Source organism: Neomonachus schauinslandi, chromosome 6, assembly GCF_002201575.2.
Source record: "Neomonachus schauinslandi chromosome 6, ASM220157v2, whole genome shotgun sequence".
Lineage (NCBI taxonomy): Eukaryota > Metazoa > Chordata > Mammalia > Carnivora > Phocidae > Neomonachus > Neomonachus schauinslandi.
In genome coordinates, this window is record NC_058408.1 from 18,166,228 (window position 1) to 18,185,677 (window position 19,450).

General features: G+C 34.5%; 1 protein-coding gene across 1 annotated transcript; it reads left to right on the forward strand.

Moving 5' to 3' along the window:
- Positions 1-17,028: 17,028 nt before the first annotated feature.
- On the forward strand, positions 17,029-18,262 carry LOC110577357 (twinfilin-1-like). Its single transcript, XM_021686642.1, has 2 exons — positions 17,029-17,139; positions 17,360-18,262. The coding sequence occupies exons 1-2, from the start codon at positions 17,029-17,031 to the stop codon at positions 18,260-18,262; spliced, it is 1,014 nt and encodes a 337-aa protein (XP_021542317.1).
- Positions 18,263-19,450: the final 1,188 nt, after the last annotated feature.

Consider the following 19,450-nt stretch of genomic DNA (forward strand, 5'->3'; position numbering starts at 1 on the left):
CGAGATAGGTATAATTACTAATTGGATTTTACAGATAAGTAAATTATAGTAGAGAGAGGTAAAATAATTTATCCAAGATCATTCTGTTAGAAAGTGGCAAAGCTTTTATACAAACTCAGTCTACACTGTACCAGTGTATTTGTAAGCACTCTGAGGAAACGGTAGAACAAGTAAGATGAACCAGAAGGTAGTAGCTCATCTCATTCCCTTTACCCCAATTCCTGCAAGTCTCTATATCCTACAGGTCTTCAACCTCATCAATCCCCTTGCCTCCCTCTCCCCACTGGTATATACTGAGATTTTTTTTTTTTAAGATTTTATTTATTTATTTGAGAGAGAGAGAAGGAGAGAAAGCACATGAGTGGGGGTAGGGTCAGAGGGAGAAGCAGACTCCCTGCCGAGCAGGGAGCCCAATGCGGGACTCGATCCAGGGACTCCAGGATCATGACCTGAGCCGAAGGCAGTCACTTAACCAACTGAGCCACCCAGGCGCCCACTGAGATGTTTTTTTAGGCTAGCCAGGACCATTACCTCCCTTCATTCCCTAGTCAGTAACTTCTTAGGAAATCAACTCCCAGCAATAAAACTGGAGTTTATGTAGGAAAGCAAGTCGCTTCTCATGTGGAAGGTCAGTGAAAAGAGACTGGAATTGAATAAATTGTAGCTACAATATATTCCGGGATTTATAGTTTTCATTTACTTTTTAAAATCAAGAGACAGAACACAAAATTGCAGACTCGTTCATATTACTCAGAAATGAAATCCAATTCTGAACATTTCTAATAGGAGAAGATATAGATTCTTCTTTAGGGGAGTTGATCCATATACTAAATAGATATCTTGAAAAATGCCAGAGAATTTGCTGTATATACTTACCAGCCTCAAGAAATTGTCAGGAAGGAGGATTCTTAAAGCAAACACATATTTAGGAAGTGAGAATAAGATAATCCATATGTCTATTTATGGAAAACATCAGGCCTGAATAGTTCTCTCATTCACAGATGGATAAACAGGCTAATGAAAAATGAAATCAGAATGGGTAGTATGGGATGATCCTACAACATAAAGAAAGGAAAATGTGCCTTTGACATTCTCAATACACAGCTATTGTATTTTGAAATAGATCTAATATTGAACACAGAATAAATATTAGAAAGTATCTGCTTTTCACATTTATTAAATTTGAGAAGAATAGATTATATGAGATGAGAGAGGAAAAGTGATAATAACACAGCTAAAATAAAAAAGAATTTGATTGAGAATTAGGAAAAAATTTTTAAAAAGGTAAGGGCATATTTTTTTAAAAAATTAAAAATAGTTTTAGAATAAATGTTAGATCATTAGAAGTTTAGATTAGAAAGAATATACAGAAAAAATAATTGTGATATAAAAGATATACTTTCCCAGAATTTAGAGAAAAAACAAATAGATTAAAACAATTCGTGAGAAGATGACAGAAACACATGTCAGAAATGTAGATACAACAAACATTAGGTGTATTATTGATTTTAGAAGACCAAGGAAAATGGAACTGAAGAAGTTTAAATACAATAGGAAAATAACCCTGAGCTGAAGCAATATCATATTGCATGATTTAAATACTGTCCACCAAGAAAAAAATCAATAGCCCAGTACGTACACATCCACACACAACTAAAGGGCATTTTTGCACTTTGATGGTAGTACTAGCTAGGCAACAAGTATCAGATTTGCTCTAACAGTAAACAGCTGTTCGGTGTGGAACAGCCCAAGATACCTTACTATGGGGATCGCATGTTGGTTAGGAAGGATGTATGCATAGCTGCAAAATTTATCTTTCATGCCCCTTTTCACACCTCCAAGATAATTTAATAAAAAGTTTAATGATGTCAGCCTCCTATCTAAAAATAATTTTCTCATGAAAGTGGTAGCACATGTATTTGTCCCAAATAAATTGGAAAAAAGTATTCAGTTTACATCTCAAAAGAAAAAAGGATAAAAAATCATGCCATGATTACAGAATACAGTAAGCCAGAAAGTAGCATCATTTAGATCCAAGACACAAAATGTCCTTTAAGATTGGACACTGGTGAAAAGACACAAATGACTGAGCCAGAAAGCAAAGATAAAGCTCTGAAGACAGAGACAATCCTATGATTATGCATTAAGGGTCAATGTAAAAGATCATTATTACAATTATTGTGTGTTGTTTATTCTAAAGTTAGATATGGGAAGATAATTAGTATATCATTGAAAGCCAATAGTTTCACTGAAAAATTTCTGAAATTGTCACTAGCAATTATTGGTGATCAAAATAAATATTTACCAAACTACTGATATCTCATGGGGTTGGAGTGTCATTAATGGAATTTGGTCAAATAATATAAAAATACTTCATAATAGAATTCTCTGTTGAACATATGCAACACAGTAGCAAATTAAAAGTTTCTTTTGTGGGACACCTGGGTGGCCAGTCGGTTAAGCATCTGCCTTCAAGCTCAGGCCATGATCCTGGGGTCATGGAATCAAGTCCCACATCAGGCTCCCTGCTCAGAGAGGACCCTGCTTCTCCCTCTGCCTGCCACTCCCCCAGCTTGTGCTCTCACTCTCTCTCTGACTAATAAATAAATAAAATCTTTAAAAAATTTTTCTTTTGTGATGAAATCTATTCAACTTTTCATTATTTGATCTCTTTTGGCATTCACTCATTAGCATTCAGTAAATCAATGCTCACTGAGTATCAGTGTTAGTAAAAGATAAGAATATATGCAGATCCGAAGATAAATAACAATGGAAACTTACAGGAAAAATGAAGTGTTTGGAAGAGTTTGTGAAGGATTGGCATTTTTTCTTCTTTAAACACTTGGTGGAACCTCCATACTGTTGGTGGAATTTATCAGTGAAGCTATCTGCTCCTGGATTCTTCTCACTTGGGAAGTTTTTGGTTACTGATTCAATCTAGTACTCTTTACTGATCTCTTCAGATTTCCTATATCTTTCTGATTTGGTTTTGGTAGATTTTATGTTTCTAAGATTTTTTTTTCATTTCTTCTAATTTGTCTGCTTTGTTGGTATATAGTTGTTAATGGTAGTCTCCTATGATGCTTTGTATTTCTGTGATATCAGTTATTGATTTGGGTTCTTTCTCCTTTTTTTCTTGGTTAGCCTAGCTAAAGGATTGTCAATTTTGTATTTCTTTTCAAAGAACGAACTCAATTTTGTGAATCTTTTCTATGGCTTTCCCATTGTATCTCTTATTTCTATCTGCCCTAATCCTCATTGTTTCCTTCCTTCTGCTAAATTTTGGATTAGTGTGTTCTCTATCTAGTTGTTTTAGGTGGTAAGTTAGGTTGTTTATTAGAGATCTTTCTATTTTCTTAAAGTATGAGTTTATAGCTATAAACTTTCCTCTTTAGAACTGTTTTGCTGTATACCCTCAGTTTCAGAAAATTTTGTTTTCATTTTTGTTTGTCTCAAGATACTTATTTCCCTTTTCATTTCTTTTTTGAAACATTAGTTTTTAGTAGTGTGTTGTGTAATTTCCATGCATGTGTGAATATTACACGTTTCTCCTGTTATTGACTTCTATTTTCATACCATTGTGGTCATTCAAGATACTTGATATAATTTCAATCTTTTTAAATTTGCTAAAACTTGTTTTGTGGTCTAACATATGATCCATCCTAGAAAATGTTATATGTGCTCTTGAGAAGAATGTGTATTATGCTGTCATTGGATAGAATGTTTGGTATATGTCTGTTAGGTCCACCTGGCTTATAGTGTTGTTCAAATCTACTGTTTCCTTATGGATTCTCTGGATAATTTTTTCTAAGATTTGTTTATTGATTCATCTGGCAGGTGGGGGGGGGAATGTGTGTGTGCGTGCATGGCAGGGAGGGGTAGGGGCAGAGGAAGAGGGAGAGAAGTAGACTCTTGTGGAGCCTGATGCAGGGCTCAATCTCACCATCCTGAGATCATGACCTGGGCCAACATCAGGAGTCGGACGCTTAACTGACTGAACCACCCAGATGCCCCTCTGTCTGAATAATTTATCCAATGTTAAGTGTGGATTATTAAAGTCACCAACTATTATTGTATTGCTGTTTATTTCTTCTTTTAGTTCTTTTGGTATTTGCTTTATATATTTGGGTGCTTTAATGTTGGGTACATATTTACAATTGTTACATCTTCTTGAAGGATAATTATATAATCTCCTTTGTTTGTTTGTTTTTTACCATTTTTAGCTATTTGCCTGATATAAGCACAGTCATCCCTGTTTTCAATCCTTTCACTCTCAGTGTAGGTATATCTGTAAATTTAAAGTGAGTCTCTCATTGGCAGCTCTCATTGGATCTTTTATTATTTTTTTATACATTCAGCCATTTTTTTGTCTTTTGATTGGAGAACATAATCCATTTATATTTAAAGTAATTATTGATAGGTAAGGACTTACTACTGTCATTTTGTTATTTTCTGTTTTGTGGATACATTATTTCTTGCTTCATATCTTGCTGTCTTCTTTTGTGATTTGCTAATTTTTTTTGGTAGCAGTATAATTTGATTCCTTTATCATAATCTTTTGTGTAACTACTACTGGATTTTTCCTTTGTGCTTATTTTGATGCTGCATAACATTTTGTATTTATAATTTCATATTTTGTATTTATAAAGCCCTACTACAAGCTGATATCAACTTAAATTCTATAGCATTCCTAAACTTTATACTTTCACTCCCACCCCTCTCACATTTTAGGTTATTGATGTTACTGTTTACATACTTTTTATCATGTGCATTCAATAACAAAATTATAATTATGGTTCTTTTTAATTTACTTTGTTTTTAAAATAGATTTGTAAGTAAATTATGCACCATTACAATATTAGAGAATCTGACTTTGACTATATATTTACCATTGAGTAAATATATTTATTTGCCAGTTTGTTTTACGTAATCATTCATATGTTTTACAATGTTAATTAGCATCTTTTTATTTCTGCTTGAAGAACTCTCTTCAGCATTTCTTCTAAGGGAGGTCTAGAGATGATGGACTCCTTCAGCTTTTGTTCATTTGAGTCTATTTCTCCCTTTCTGAAGGGCAGCTTTACCAAGCATAGTATTCTTGGTAGATCATTTTATTTCTTCTGATTTTTTTTATTTTTTATTTTTTTTTTTTATTTTTTTTTTTTTAAAGATTTTTTATTTATTTATCTGAGAGAGAGAATGGGAGACAGAGAGCATGAGAGGGAGGAGGGTCAGAGGGAGAAGCAGACTCCCTGCCGAGCAGGGAGCCCGATGCGGGACTCGATCCCGGGACTCCAGGATCATGACCTGAGCCGAAGGCAGTCGCTTAACCAACTGAGCCACCCAGGCGCCCCTCTTCTGATTTTTTTTAATATATCATCCTGTTCCCTCCTGCCTTGTCAAGTTTCTGTTGAGAAATCCTCCTCTACTTTTATGGGGCTTCCCTTGTATGTGATATGTCATTTTTTCTTTGTTACTTTCAAAATTTTCTCTTTGTCCTTAACTTTGACAATTAAAAAAAAAAGATTTTATTTATTTATTTGTCAGAGAGAGAAAGACCGAGCACAAGTGGGGGAGCAGCAGGCAAAAGGAAAAGCAGGCTCCCCGCTAAGCAAGGAACCCCATGTGGGACTCAATCCTAGGACCCTGGGATCATGACCTGAGCCAAAGACAGATGCTTAACCGACTGAGCCACCCAGGTGTTCCAACTTTTGACAATTTAATATAATGAATCTCGATGTCATCCTTTTTGGATTCAACCTATTTGTGGTTTTGGTTGAATCAGTTGGTACAGTCCTTGTGCAAATGGGGTTTGTTATTTGGGTCTCTGAGACAAGAAGATGTGCTGCTGGCTGGGAACAATTGGATAGGACTGCTGCCTTGGATCCCTACCTAATCACGGTACTAGAATGGGCTCTGCAGTTGTCTAGATTCTCCAGTCTGGCTCCATAGTTGGGTTGGACAAAGTACTATACTCAGCAGTACACAGGGCTACAAATTAGCTCTATTGCCTAGAGGGGCAGCAGAACAGACCCCAACACTGGCACAACTTCTTATTTGGGGACACAAATTAGGTAGAACTGTACACGAATTTCCTTGGCCAGACAGTGCCACCAGCTCTCCAAAACAGGCAGAGGCACTGGCTGGGATCCCTGCTCAAATGCTGCTGTGTCATGTGGCTTCCTGGGTGGTCTGGCCCCGTTTCCTGGTTGGATAGGGCCAAAGGCTGAATTCAGCAATAAGCAGGAATATGAATTAGCTTCCATGCCTGGGTGGAGCCTCAGAACACACTATAAGGCCAGAAGGCTTATTTGAGTTCTCAAATCAAGCAGGACTGTGCACCGAGTTCCCTGGCCAGTGAGAACAGCTATGGCTTGGCTTTACAGATATGTACATCCACTGGTTGGGATTTCTACTTGGGCAATACTGTAAATACGAACTCAGTCGGCCAAGATGCAAGTGCTGGTTGCTTTATGCCCCACCCCCCTTCTCCTTCATAATTGGATCTCCAGTGGTCAAGCCTCATGGATTCCCCCTTGATCCCCATGTGGTAAGACCTAAGTGAGCCTTCTGGAAAGTATCCACATGCTGGGGGAGCTGGATGTCCACCTTGGACTCTTTATTCCCACTGGAAAAAATGTAGGCCCAGGTGGGTCCTCTCCATTGCAGGGCTGTGCCAGCCTGGAGGAGAGACGATGTGGTCAGAGTGAAACTGCTCCTCTCACCTTTCTAATGCAGTTTTGTTTGTTTGTTTGTTTGTTTGTTTTTATCTCTGTGGCACAGGGGTGCTTTAGCCTCATCCCTGAGCTCTAGGATTTTCACAGTGATGTCTTGTCTATGGATAGTTGCTAGTTGGTCTTCTGGTGAGGAAGACTGAAGTCAGGACCAATGTAATAGTGCCATCTTAAACGTACCACTCTCTAGGAGATATTGTATTCTAAGAATGTATTTTTACTCTAAACTAAGGGTATCTTGATACAAACAACAGACAACATTGCCACAGCAGTTGAAATAATACTGGTCCCCAAATAATAAGATGAGGCTTCTGGTTCCAAGATTATCATCATGGAGGACTTGAGAAATCTGTGTAATTCTCTGAGGTCAGTTTACTACTGTGTAAGTGAAGAGTGGTAATGGTTGGCCTTTCTACAGCCCACTGTTGTTCAGCTAATGATGACGATAAGGGATATCACAGTAATCTGAGAGATTATAGACTGTTCAATTTTGTAATGATTATATTTACCAATAAACATATTTACTGAAGCTTGCTTTTACTTTTTCTATATAAATCTAAAATAATGTATTGATTTTGGGGGATAGTATGACACAACAATAAGAGGAATATAATCTATTTTATTAACACTAAGCAGATCTTTATGGCCTCCTAAAGAATATGAATAAATAGGTCACTAGGGGTTCTATCTATTCATGTATAAATTTTACCTTTCTTTAAAGTCTCTTTATTCTAGACTTTGCTGACTTCAGAATAAGTATGCAAATAAAGAATAGAAAATGAGTAGTTAATAAGCATTTATGAATATGTATTTATTAATTAATGTATTCATGAATGAATAAGCATTTAATGCTTATGTAAAAAATATATAAGATGGTGTTGTGTTTACTACAAAGCAATATTCTAAAGTTAGCTATTTTTTAATCTATTTTTTTTTCTATTTGATCCATGATTTATTCATTCAATCTTTAAAAAAAGAAATACTGCATGTAAGTTTTCAAGCCGTGAGATATGAGGGACACTGCCAACATCTTCCTGATTTTCTTTTTTTTTATTATGTTATGTTAATCACCATACATTACATCATTAGTTTTTGATGTAGTGTTCATGATTCATCATTTGCGTATAATACCCAGTACTCCATTCAGTACGTGCCCTCTTTAATACCCATCACCAGGCTAACCCATACCCCCATGCCCCTCCCCTCTAGAATCGTCAGTTTATTTCTCAGAGTCCATAGTATCTCATGGTTTGTCTCCCCCCCCCAAAATCCCCCCATTCATTTTTCCCTTCCTACTATCTTCTTCTCTTTTTTTTAACTATGCTGAGCGAAATAAGTCAATCAGGGAAAGACATGTATCATATGATCTCACTGATATGAAGAGTTCTTAATCTCAAGAAACAAACTGAGGGTTGCTGGAGTGGTGGGGCTGGGAGGTGGCTGGGTAATAGACATTGGGGAGGGTATATGCTATGGTGAGCGCTGTGAATTGTGTAAGACTGTTGAATCTTCCTGATTTTCAAACAGGGAAAATTTAGTATATGAGACTATCAACCAATGCCCACAGAAAACACTTAACTGCATAGAACTGCTTTTTAATATCTATCTACATAGAAGTTTTTTTTAAGTATTTCTAGAACCTAACAAATAATAAATTTTTGATGAATGAATTTACAAATATATGAATAAGTGTATGAGTACATGAATGAAGAAAAACATGAAAAAAATTCTATGTTATAGCCTTTCTTCTTGATATGAGCTTTTTTTTTCTTTTTAAACTTAAGGCAGCAAATAATACTACTAATTTTAAGTACTAAAGTATTTTAAATACACATTCCTGGTTTTTTAGTAAAACTTGTGTTTAAATTCTGATTAGTAACTGATGGATCAAGAATTGACTCTGGGATTTAGACATGACAATGATAAATTGGTCAGATCAGTAAATGTATTGATATAGCCATTTTCGGTGAGAGGATTTAGTTATTTTTATAAGCCATACATCAAAAACACTATTATTTTTTTAATCTTCAAAATGTGGGCCTTTGAACAGACACACAACATCCACGTGTTTTACATGATGACATTAGTTGTAATAGTCATTTATCTTGCAGAGAAATAGACCTTGCATTGTGTGCAACAAAATATGGAGCAGCTGCTTCAACAGATATGACAAATATGACAGTCAAATATGACAGCCCATGTGTAGAAAAGCTATATTCCAACACAAAGCAGAGACCAAAAAAAAAAAAAGCTTAAAATATAGAATTAAAATTAGGTACAAGAAGATTTCTTCAGGTGGGAATGTCAACTATTCAACATACATACTTATGTCAGTAAATATACACTGGCACACAATATTTTCATTTCTTTCCTTTGAGTATATAACTTTATCTGAAGTCTGTAATGGAAAATACTATATAGTTTGTAAATTCCTGTTGAAATTGATATTCTGTATTTAAATACTGTCTTTCCCATATCCACATCTCAGTGATATATACAAATTGGCAAATCTGTTGTATCTGAATTTGAAACTACAGTAAATCCTTACTCTTGCATAATTTACTAATATGTAATGTTAGGTGATTAAGCAACTTTATTTTGGGATTCTCCTTAAATAATGAGTATTTGACAAGAGAATTATCAGGCTTAGCAAAATTTCAAACTCTTTTTAAGGCTCTGGAAGGAACTCTTTTACTATATACACATAATAATTATATATAAAATACCCACTTACATTTCAGGTTTAATCTGTTGTAATATATTGGTCTTTTATTCTCGGCACTTGATTGATTGTATAGAACTATGATAATTATGTCCTTTTTGTGTGCATTTGGTAAATTTTTAAGATCTAATGTGTAGAACAGACCTTTTTCCTCAAATATTAAATCTTGGTTATGTTGTCATGAAGGGTTTAGGATTTGTTCTCCTTGCAAGATAACAGGTCTGCTTACCTTCTAAAGTTGTTTGCTAAACATCCTTGGAATTCTAGTCTGTAATAAAAGCTGTTGGTGCCTCTGCTCACAAGATGTGCAAAAATGTTAGACCCATGAAGAATTATCTCCCAACAGAGCTTTTATCTTTTGCATACTAAAGTTTAATCCACTTACGGATTTAGAACATTTGGACTAGTTATTTGTATAAATCATTTATGGCTGCAGTGATATAGAGTAGCCCTCATTTTATTTTTTTTAAATTTATTATTATTATTATTATTATTATTATTATTATTCTAGAGAGGGAGAAAGAGAGACGGGGGAAGGACAGAGGGAGAGAAAGAGAGAGAATCCTAGGCAGGCTCCATGCCCAGCACAGAGCCCAATTCGGGGCTCAATCCCAAACCCCCTAGATCATGAATTGAGCCAAAATCAAGAGTCAGATACTCAACCAACCGAGCCACCCAGGCGCCCCAAAAGTAGCAATCGTTTTAAACTCAGTTTCTTAAAATAGCAAGTGTTCATTGCTTGCTTCTGTGTCTACAAGGAAACTTGCGCTTTGGCTGATCTAGGCTGGCTTAGTTGCATGGCTCTGCTTTAGGCTGTGAATCAGGGTTAAATTCTTTTCCACAAGCCTCAGGCTGAGTCCCAGGCGGAAGTAACAGCAATTGTCTAGGGGATGTTTTTCTCATTGTTAATGGCCAAAACCCAAAATCTGGCCAAATCATTGGAGTGCACTTTGATCCTTTGCTCGCATCATTTCACTCTCATACTGTTATCCAAAGCAAGTCACATGGCCAATCCCAGAGTCCCTTGGGCAGGAAAATATGTTTTTCTCCAAAACAGATGGAAAGTTGAGAAGCTGTTTGTTGTACAATACTCCAATCAACTCCAACATTATTTAAAGTTGTTTCTCATTCTCAAAGAATATGGTTCGACTTTTTATCTGCTAATTATCTATGGCAAAAATAGAAAGAAATACTCAAAAGTTTGACAGCACTTGCCGACCGCCTGAATTAAGAGCCAATCATGTTTGGAGTAATTTATAAGAAGAGTAATTGTGTACACGATTTTGCAGTTTTGAAATATTTTACATATAAAATGTCATGGATTGCCCTAAACAACAATGGAGATGGAAAAAATGACATTGATGGCCCTCATTTTTCCAACTAGAATGCTAAGGTTTGAGAGGTCCAAAGCACGCAAACCTGGGGCTCAAGCTCTCATATTCAGGACCATGCTGAATAATTAACCATAAAGAATTTAGCAGCATGTCATCAATTAAAACTTTTGTCTTATATTAAAACAATATGTTCAACTCTAAGACACCTTGTTAATCTGGTTGGTTAAGTATAGCACTGGTATTCTTTTGTAAAAAATCTGGAGTTCAGAATATATCATAGGTTTTTATTGACCTTACACTGATTTATTAATGTTTTATATGAGTCAAATGACTTTAGGGTATTCTGTTTGTTGGTTTCAAGTTTTTATTTAAATTCTAGTTAGTTGACATATAGTTTAATATTGGTTTCAGGAGCAGAATTTAGTTTTTCATCATTTACATATAACACCCAGTGTTCATCACAAGTGCCCTCTTTAATACTTTAGGGTATTTTTATCTTAATTTAGTTTTCATTGTCACTGTTCCCTGTATTTATTTACTTATTTTTAATGTGTCATTGAATCTCTTTATAAATCAAATCTAATAGAGATGCTTTCACAAGACAGATTGCATGAAAACCTGAACTTCAGAAAAGTTCATGCAATTAAATTTTAAACTCTATGATAATGTCAATTACCTGCAGCTTACCTTGTCTTCTACAATATCCTGGAATCCCTAACACCCACCTTGCATAAGCCTCATCACAAAACAGTAATTTATTCTGTGTAGTTTTGTGCAGTAAAGCTTTCAATGTATGCAGAATTGTGAAATACAACATAAATGCATATCTATTTCTCTGTGTACATATAATTCAAATTAATTTACAGGATAGCTTTTTCTTAATTAATGCGAGGAGCACTGCATATTTTGTCAAGTAATCTCTAATTTTTTCTAAATGTTCATTATGATAGATTTATGCCCTATCCACGTCCTGCCCCCCAGAATTTTTTTTGGTCTATAGCTGTTGTCCAATCTTTATTTTCCTTTGTTTTGCATTTTAAAGTGCTTCATTAGGTTTGAAGATTTTTTCATTAAGTTTTATTAAGCTCATTAAGCTGAGAGACTAAGTGCCACTTGACACACACAAAAAGAATAAGAGACACAGAAATACTTTACTGAGAGACCAGAAAACCTATTATCATTACTGTCCATGCAATAATTTTAGATATTTTGTAGTGAAACAGAAATTAAAATCATACATTATGTCTAAATAGTCTGTCTCTTTGACTAAATAATTTGCAAAAAAATGTTTAATTTGATTAATTTGGCCAAGCACATGACTTACTTCCTTTGCATATTCTTTTTTAAAATTATGCTTTCATTAGTATCAGATGGGTACCTTGGATCTGGACAACCAGGATTGGTGCCTGCACAATTCAGTGTCATTTGGACACTTTGTGCCATTTGGATGGAATTCCAATCCATAGCTCATCTCATTCATCCGTTGAAACTATGTAAATGCTGTGTATATTCTCCTCCTTCTTCTGTCCACTTCTTTCAACATTGCCTCTGAAACTCAGGAATGTTATGCTTCCTATTTTATCTAACTAAACCTAAGATATTTTTCTATGAATTATGATAAGTACTAACTCTATACTTATTTCTAAAATTTGTATTTCTCTCTAAAAACTAACGTCCCTTTGCATTTTTCAAATCTTTTTTTTTTATTTTAAACATTGGTGTTTATCAATTGTCTGTGCAGCTTAAACTTTAATTTTAGAAAAAAAGTGTACATGAGGTCAGAAAAAGACCAGATTAAATCTTTTAATGACTATATATTATTCTAATAAAGTGACATGGATGGAGTGCTTGGTTAATTTAATCCAGAGGACCCATTTCATTCTGAGTTACAGAACACTGGATATTTCTGTTTGGTTCTGGGGGATCATCAGACTTTGAAGTGTCTCTGGGATAATGGCCTAATTCTGAGCTCAAACAGATTTGACATGCCATCAGAGTCTGGGAAAATGGAATTGTTTCTGGCAAGAACACTCCTTTAGGAAAAAAAAGAAATATATATATATATAAATACATATAAATATATATATATATAGTTTCAGGTTTTCCAATTGCAGTATATATATACTTTATATATAATTTATATAAATTTGAATATTACATATAATATAACATTTATATATAATATAAATTTATATATAAATATAAATATATATATACACATATATATATACTGCAATTGGAAAGCCAGAAACAAAGTTTGAGTCTTAACCTTTTATTTTATTTTATTTTTTTATTTTATTTTATTTTATTTTTTTTAAAGATTTTATTTATTTATTTGACAGAGAGAGAGACAGCAAGAGCAGGAACACAAGCAGGCGGAGTGGGAGAGGGAGAAGCAGGCTTCCCGCCGAGCAGGGAGCCTGATGTGGGGCTCGATCCCAGGACCCTGGGATCATGACCTGAGCCGAAGGCAGACGCTTAACGACTGAGCCACCCAGGTGCCCCTTAACCTTTTATTTTAAAAAAAAGTTATTAAAAAACGCTCAGGAGTTAGCTGATATCAAAACCAACAGAAGAATAGCATTGCTTTATTAGTTATAAATCTCTTAAAACATTGTTACAATGTAATATATGTTTGTCTTAACTTAAATGTTTAATAAATTTTAGGGACACCTGGGTGGCTCAGTTGGTTAAGCCTCTGCTTTTGGCTCAGGTCATGATCTCAGGGTCCTGGGATCTAGCCCCATGTCATGCTCCCTGCTCTGCTTCGCCCTCTGCCTCTGTCCCTCCCCCCACTCATGCACTCTTTCTCAAATAAATAAATAAATAATTTTTTTAAAAAAACTTATTAAGGGTGCCTGGGTGGTTCAGTCGTTAAGTGTCTGCCTTAGGGTACTGGGATCGAGCTCCTCATCAGGCTCCCTGCTCAGTGGGGAGTCTGCTTCTCCTTCTCCCACTCCCCCTGCTTGTGTTCCCTCTCTCGCTGTCTCTCTCTCTGTCAGATAAATAAATAAAATCTTTAAAAAAAGTATTAAAAGATGTTTAATGAGTTTAAGAATATGTAAATTTAGAATATAGCTTCTGCAAATTACTGTGGTTTATCTTACTTTTAAATTCTCAAAAATTTGGAGCTTACATTAACTGTTTCAAAAAAGTAGGATACAACTTATTACCAAATCCATACTCATGTTTTCAAAGACCCGAACTCATAAAAAAAAAAGATTAATTTCCTTTTACTGTCCACATCACCAACATTTTTAAAAGAAATTCTACATAGAAAACTTTTAATTGGTGAATAAATGTTAAAATATAATCCAAAATATATCTACTTATTTATCTATCACATAAATAAATTACTTAGATTGCAAAAAAGTATAACAACAATTTAATGGTTTTACCTTAATAATATTTAAAAGAAACTAAACTATGACTCATACACTGGATACATATTGTGGTATGTCATATCTATCTATAGATTGTTAGTAAAGAATGTCTGGTCAAGATGGCTGAACAAACGGAAGGCCCACCTCACTCTCCACATATGTAGAAATGCAGGATACAATCAATAAATATACTCTTGGAAGGTTTAATGCAAGAAAGAAAATTTTTGGATATCAAAAATTAATAGCTGACCCACAGCAATATTATCAGAAGTTGTCACATGTTATCTGGCAGGGACAAAGATCAGATGTCCTGTTGCCGGGTGTGATGACTATCATAGAAACTGCAGTCTAGGTCATAGGAATTGAGCTGAGGTCTAGCATTTGGATAGGAGCCAGAAGGGACCTATTATACCCATGAAACAAAACTTGAAAATAGCTGCCTATTGTCCTAGCATCATTGCAAGAGGTTAGTCTGTGGGTAGGAAAGAATTTACTTGTGAGAAATTACAACCCCAAACTGTGTCTCAAAAAGTGGAGGTACATGAGAAAATTAATATCATCATAAGGTATGGAAGGACCAAAGAAAAATGAACGATCAAGAAAGAAAAAGAGGTAATGAAGTAAAATAAAAGATATAAGCAATGCTTATATTGAAAATATTCCAGCAGGTTTAAAATATAAATAGATAAAAAATAAGAAAATAAAATATAGAATTGGCAATATAGAATTGGTGAATATTTGAATGATCAACATAGAATAGAAAAGAAAATATTTTGAAATTTGAAAAATACAATATATTGTGAAAACTTTAGGAAATGTAGGTAACAGAAGGAGTAAAACTTTGTATAAACATTAAAATATTTAGCTTTATTTAAAACTATTATTTAATTTATATTCACATATTAATTCATCCTTCATTTATTCTATGTATACAATACATACAGTTATTAACATGTATGGCTAACATTAATAAAATAAGGTTTTTTCTGATTTATGTACAAAACCTTTAAAATGTAAAAACTAGGCTATGGTATAAAATACGGTAGATATTACACATGTATTTTAATGTTTTTTCCAAAACTCTATTTTTCTTATATTTAAACATATTAGCAATCTAAATTATATATTTTTATGTAATGTAAGGAGAAAGTCAACTTTTATTCCAGGTGGGTCGTTATTTTTTTTTAAAGCAAATGTAATTTTCTCTTTGAATTTATAAAGAAAACTTTTGTTACATATAAAATTCACAAATATACTCAGAAACCTATGACTGGTAGTATAAGAAACCTAGAAAACTCAGAAGATAAAGGAAAACAGAATTTATATATATTTCTAAGCATTATGTGGAAAAATAAGAAAAAACATAGAAATCAAAATGATTGGAAAACTATAAAGCATATATTAAAGAGTTTTTCTCTAATATATAGAAATTACTTCTACCAATTGTTAAGAAAAGACAATACCAAAAGAAAAGTGATCTAATGAGATTTGACTAGGCCATTTGCAAAACAAACATGACAACAAACACATTTAAAGATGCCCTAAACATCTCTGCTTGTCAGACATTCTCAATATATATTAAAATTAGAATTTTACATATACAAAAGCCAAATAATTTTATTTTTTTTAAAGATTTTATTTATTTGACAGAGAGAGACATAGTGAGAGAGGGAACACAAGCAGGGGGAGTGGGAGAGGGAGAAGCAGACTTCCCTCAGAGCAGGGAGCCCGATGTGGGGCTCGATCCCAGGACCCTGGGATCCTGACCTGAGCCAAAGGCAGACGCTTAATGACTGAGCCACCCAGGCGCCCCAAGCCAAATAATTTTAATTCTGGAGCTCCATATCAAAAAATGACTATACCATTACCATAATTCAAGGATGATAGATATAAGATTTAGGCAAAGATCCATTACACTCATTAAAATAAGACAGATTTTTGTCTAGTAAATCATAAGCATTTTCATGTTACATTGTATATTGAGAAAAAATAAGTTGTATATGGGATTATCCAATATTTGTAAAATATAAAAGGAAACAATCCCTTATTTGTGTGTGTGTGTGTGTGTGTGTGTGTGTGTGAAGGGCATTACTACTTAGAGTGATAGAAGATGGAAAAGAAAGACTGACAAGAAACAGAAAAAACAGATTGCAGCAAATATGAGAGCAAAACTGGATTAATTTTAGCCAAAGATAATATCAAAATATTTTTGAGAAATATGTAAACATTGAATATGTACATTGGCAAGAATTACAAGTTGAGATAGATAAAAATATCTGTTGTAGTTCTGTGAGTGTAGTCCTGGACTTTCATCGTCCTACTGTAATGTCTACAATAAACTATTACTTTTATTTAAAAAAGTCACATTATTTCTTATCTTACGCATACAGCACATACTCAAACATCTTGTTAAATAATTACATCTATTCAATATAGCCATAAAAGTTATCTAACAGAGAGTATTAGCCTTTCAAGGACAGCCAAATTCCAATAATTAGTCATTTAGGGAAAAACAGTTCCATTGTTTTCTCAGCTTGATAAAGATGTTCACTCAAGTTGTAGGCTAGGATAGATATAATAAAAAATCAAATTTAGCTGTTTCATCTTGGCAGTGGTCTGGGATATCACTTACTTCATTTCTAATTCTAAGATATCTACAAGATATCACTTGATATTTGAATGCTATAAAAATGTGTATCAAGGAAAAAAATCTAATTTCAGATGTGTCTATATCCTCAGGAACATATAACTACTCATTACAATGAGCTGGTTTTGAACCCAATCACCACATCAAAGAAATGATATGATCGGCTCTCAGCACTTAGCCCCGGAGCCGGGAGCCCACAGCCGCCAACATGTCCCATCAGACCGGCATCCAAGCAAGTGAAGATGTTAAAGATATCTTTGCCAGAGCAAGAAATGGAAAATACAGACTTCTAAAAATATCTATTGAAAATGAGAAACTTGTGGGGTGCCTGGGTGGCTCAGTTGGTTAAGCGGCTGCTTTCAGCTCAGGTCATGATCCTGGAGTCCCGGGATCGAGTCCCACATCGAGCTCCCTGCTTAGCGGGGAGTCTGCTTCTCCCTCTGACCCTCCCCCCTCTTGTGCTCTCTCTCTCTCATTCTCTCTCAAATAAAAAAAAAAAAAAAAAAAAATCTTTAAAAAAAAAAAAAAAAGAAAATGAGAAACTTGTGATTGGATCATGTAGTCAGCCTTCAGATTCCTGGGATAAGGATTATGATTCCTTTGCTTTACCCTTACTGGAGGACAAACAACCATGCTATATATTATTCAGGTTAGATTCTCAGAATGCCCAGGGTTATGAATGGATATTCACTGCCTGGTCTCCAGATCATTCTCATGTTCGTCAAGAAATGTTGTACGCAGCAACAAGAGCAACTCTGAAAAAGGAATTTGGAGGTGGCCACATTAAAGATGAAGTATTTGGAACAGTAAAGGAAGATGTATCATTACATGGTTATAAAAAATACTTGGTGTCACAATCTTCTCCTGCCCCATTGACTGCAGCTGAGGAAGAATTACGGCAGATTAAAATTAATGAGGTACAAACTGACATGGGTGTGGACACTAAGCATCAAACACTACAAGGAGTAGCATTTCCTATTTCTCAAGAAGCTTTTCCGGCTTTGGAACATTTAAGTAACAGACAGCTCAACTATGTGCAATTGGAAATAGACATAAAAAATGAAATTATAATTTTGGCCAACACAACAAATACAGAACTAAAAGATTTGCCAAAGAGGATTCCCAAAGATTCAGCACATTACCGTTTCTTCCTGTATAAACATTCCCATGAAGGAGACTATTTGGAGTCCATAGTTTTTATTTACTCAATGCCTGGATACACATGCAGTATAAGAGAATGGATGCTGTATTCTAGATGCAAGAGCTTTCTGCTAGGAATTGTAGAAAGACAACTACAAGTGGATGTCATTAGAAAGATTGAGATAGACAACGGGGATGAGTTGACAGCAGACTTCCTTTATGAAGAAGTACACCCAAGCAGCATGCACATAAGCAAAGTTTTGCAAAACCAAAAGTTCCTGCAGGAAAAAAGGGGAATTTGAAGACTTATTAGGGGTCCAGCTGAAAGTGAAGCCACTGCTGATTAAAATCATTATATTAAGCATTACAATACATACAAAATCATTATATTAAGCATTACAATACAATCATTATATTAAGCATTTTTTTTAAAGATTTTATTTATTTATTCATGAGAGACAGAGAGAGAGAGAAACAGAGGGAGAAGCAGGCTCCCAAGGAGCAGGGAGCCCGATGCGGGACTTGATCCCAGGACCCTGGGATCATGACCTGAGCCGAAGGCAGACGGTTAACCATCTGAGCCACCCAGGCGCCCAAGCATTTTTTTAAAGTCCAGCTTTTAGTACAGGAGAACCGAAATCATTCCATGTTGATACATAGTAGGGAAAAAAATTGTACTTTTTGAAAAATAGCACTTTTCACTTCTGTGTGTTTTTAAAATTAAGTTTATAGAAGACTCATGATCTCTGTTTTTGAGTTAATGCTAGAAAAGGGTTCGACATAGTGATGTTTAATTTTGTCACACTGTTTTCACAGAGTAATAATGATTCCATACTTTCACACACTTCTTAAAATTTTATACAGTTGGGCCAATCCCAGAAAGTCTAATGTCTCAAAGTAAGACACTCCTTATTACTCTTTAGTGAGACATCAAATTTTTTTCTTGAAGGGAGAAAGACCTTAAAATATTCATACTACTTAATGAATATGTTAAGGACCAGGTTAGATTATTTTCTCAGCTGAGAACTTAGTGTGCCTAGGTAAAGAAGCAGTGCTTAGCTCTCAGATGATGGGATCATGTCTGCAACTTTTAGAAACAGTACTTTATTGCAGAGTCTTTTCAATTTGACTTTTTTGGTTTTTTTAATGGCATTAACATTTCAGAAGATCAGTTCAGTCCGAAACCTTAAAGGTACCAGATATTTTCTATACTGCAGGATTTCCGATGACGTTGAAAGACATATTAAACAGCTTTAGTAAATTCTCTTTCTAGTGCTTTAAAGTTTCCTTTTCAGAAGTAACTCATTTCATTATAAGTAGTTTGAGGCTAAATATCTATGTTCAGATTGAATATTAACATCATTAAAAAGAAAACAAAATTAAAGTCAACAGTGTTGAAAAAATCGTAAACATCAAGATTGATTTTTCTCCAGAATCCCAGAACCATATATTAATAGGCAAATTGTGTTCTTTATTACTTTTGAGGAAAT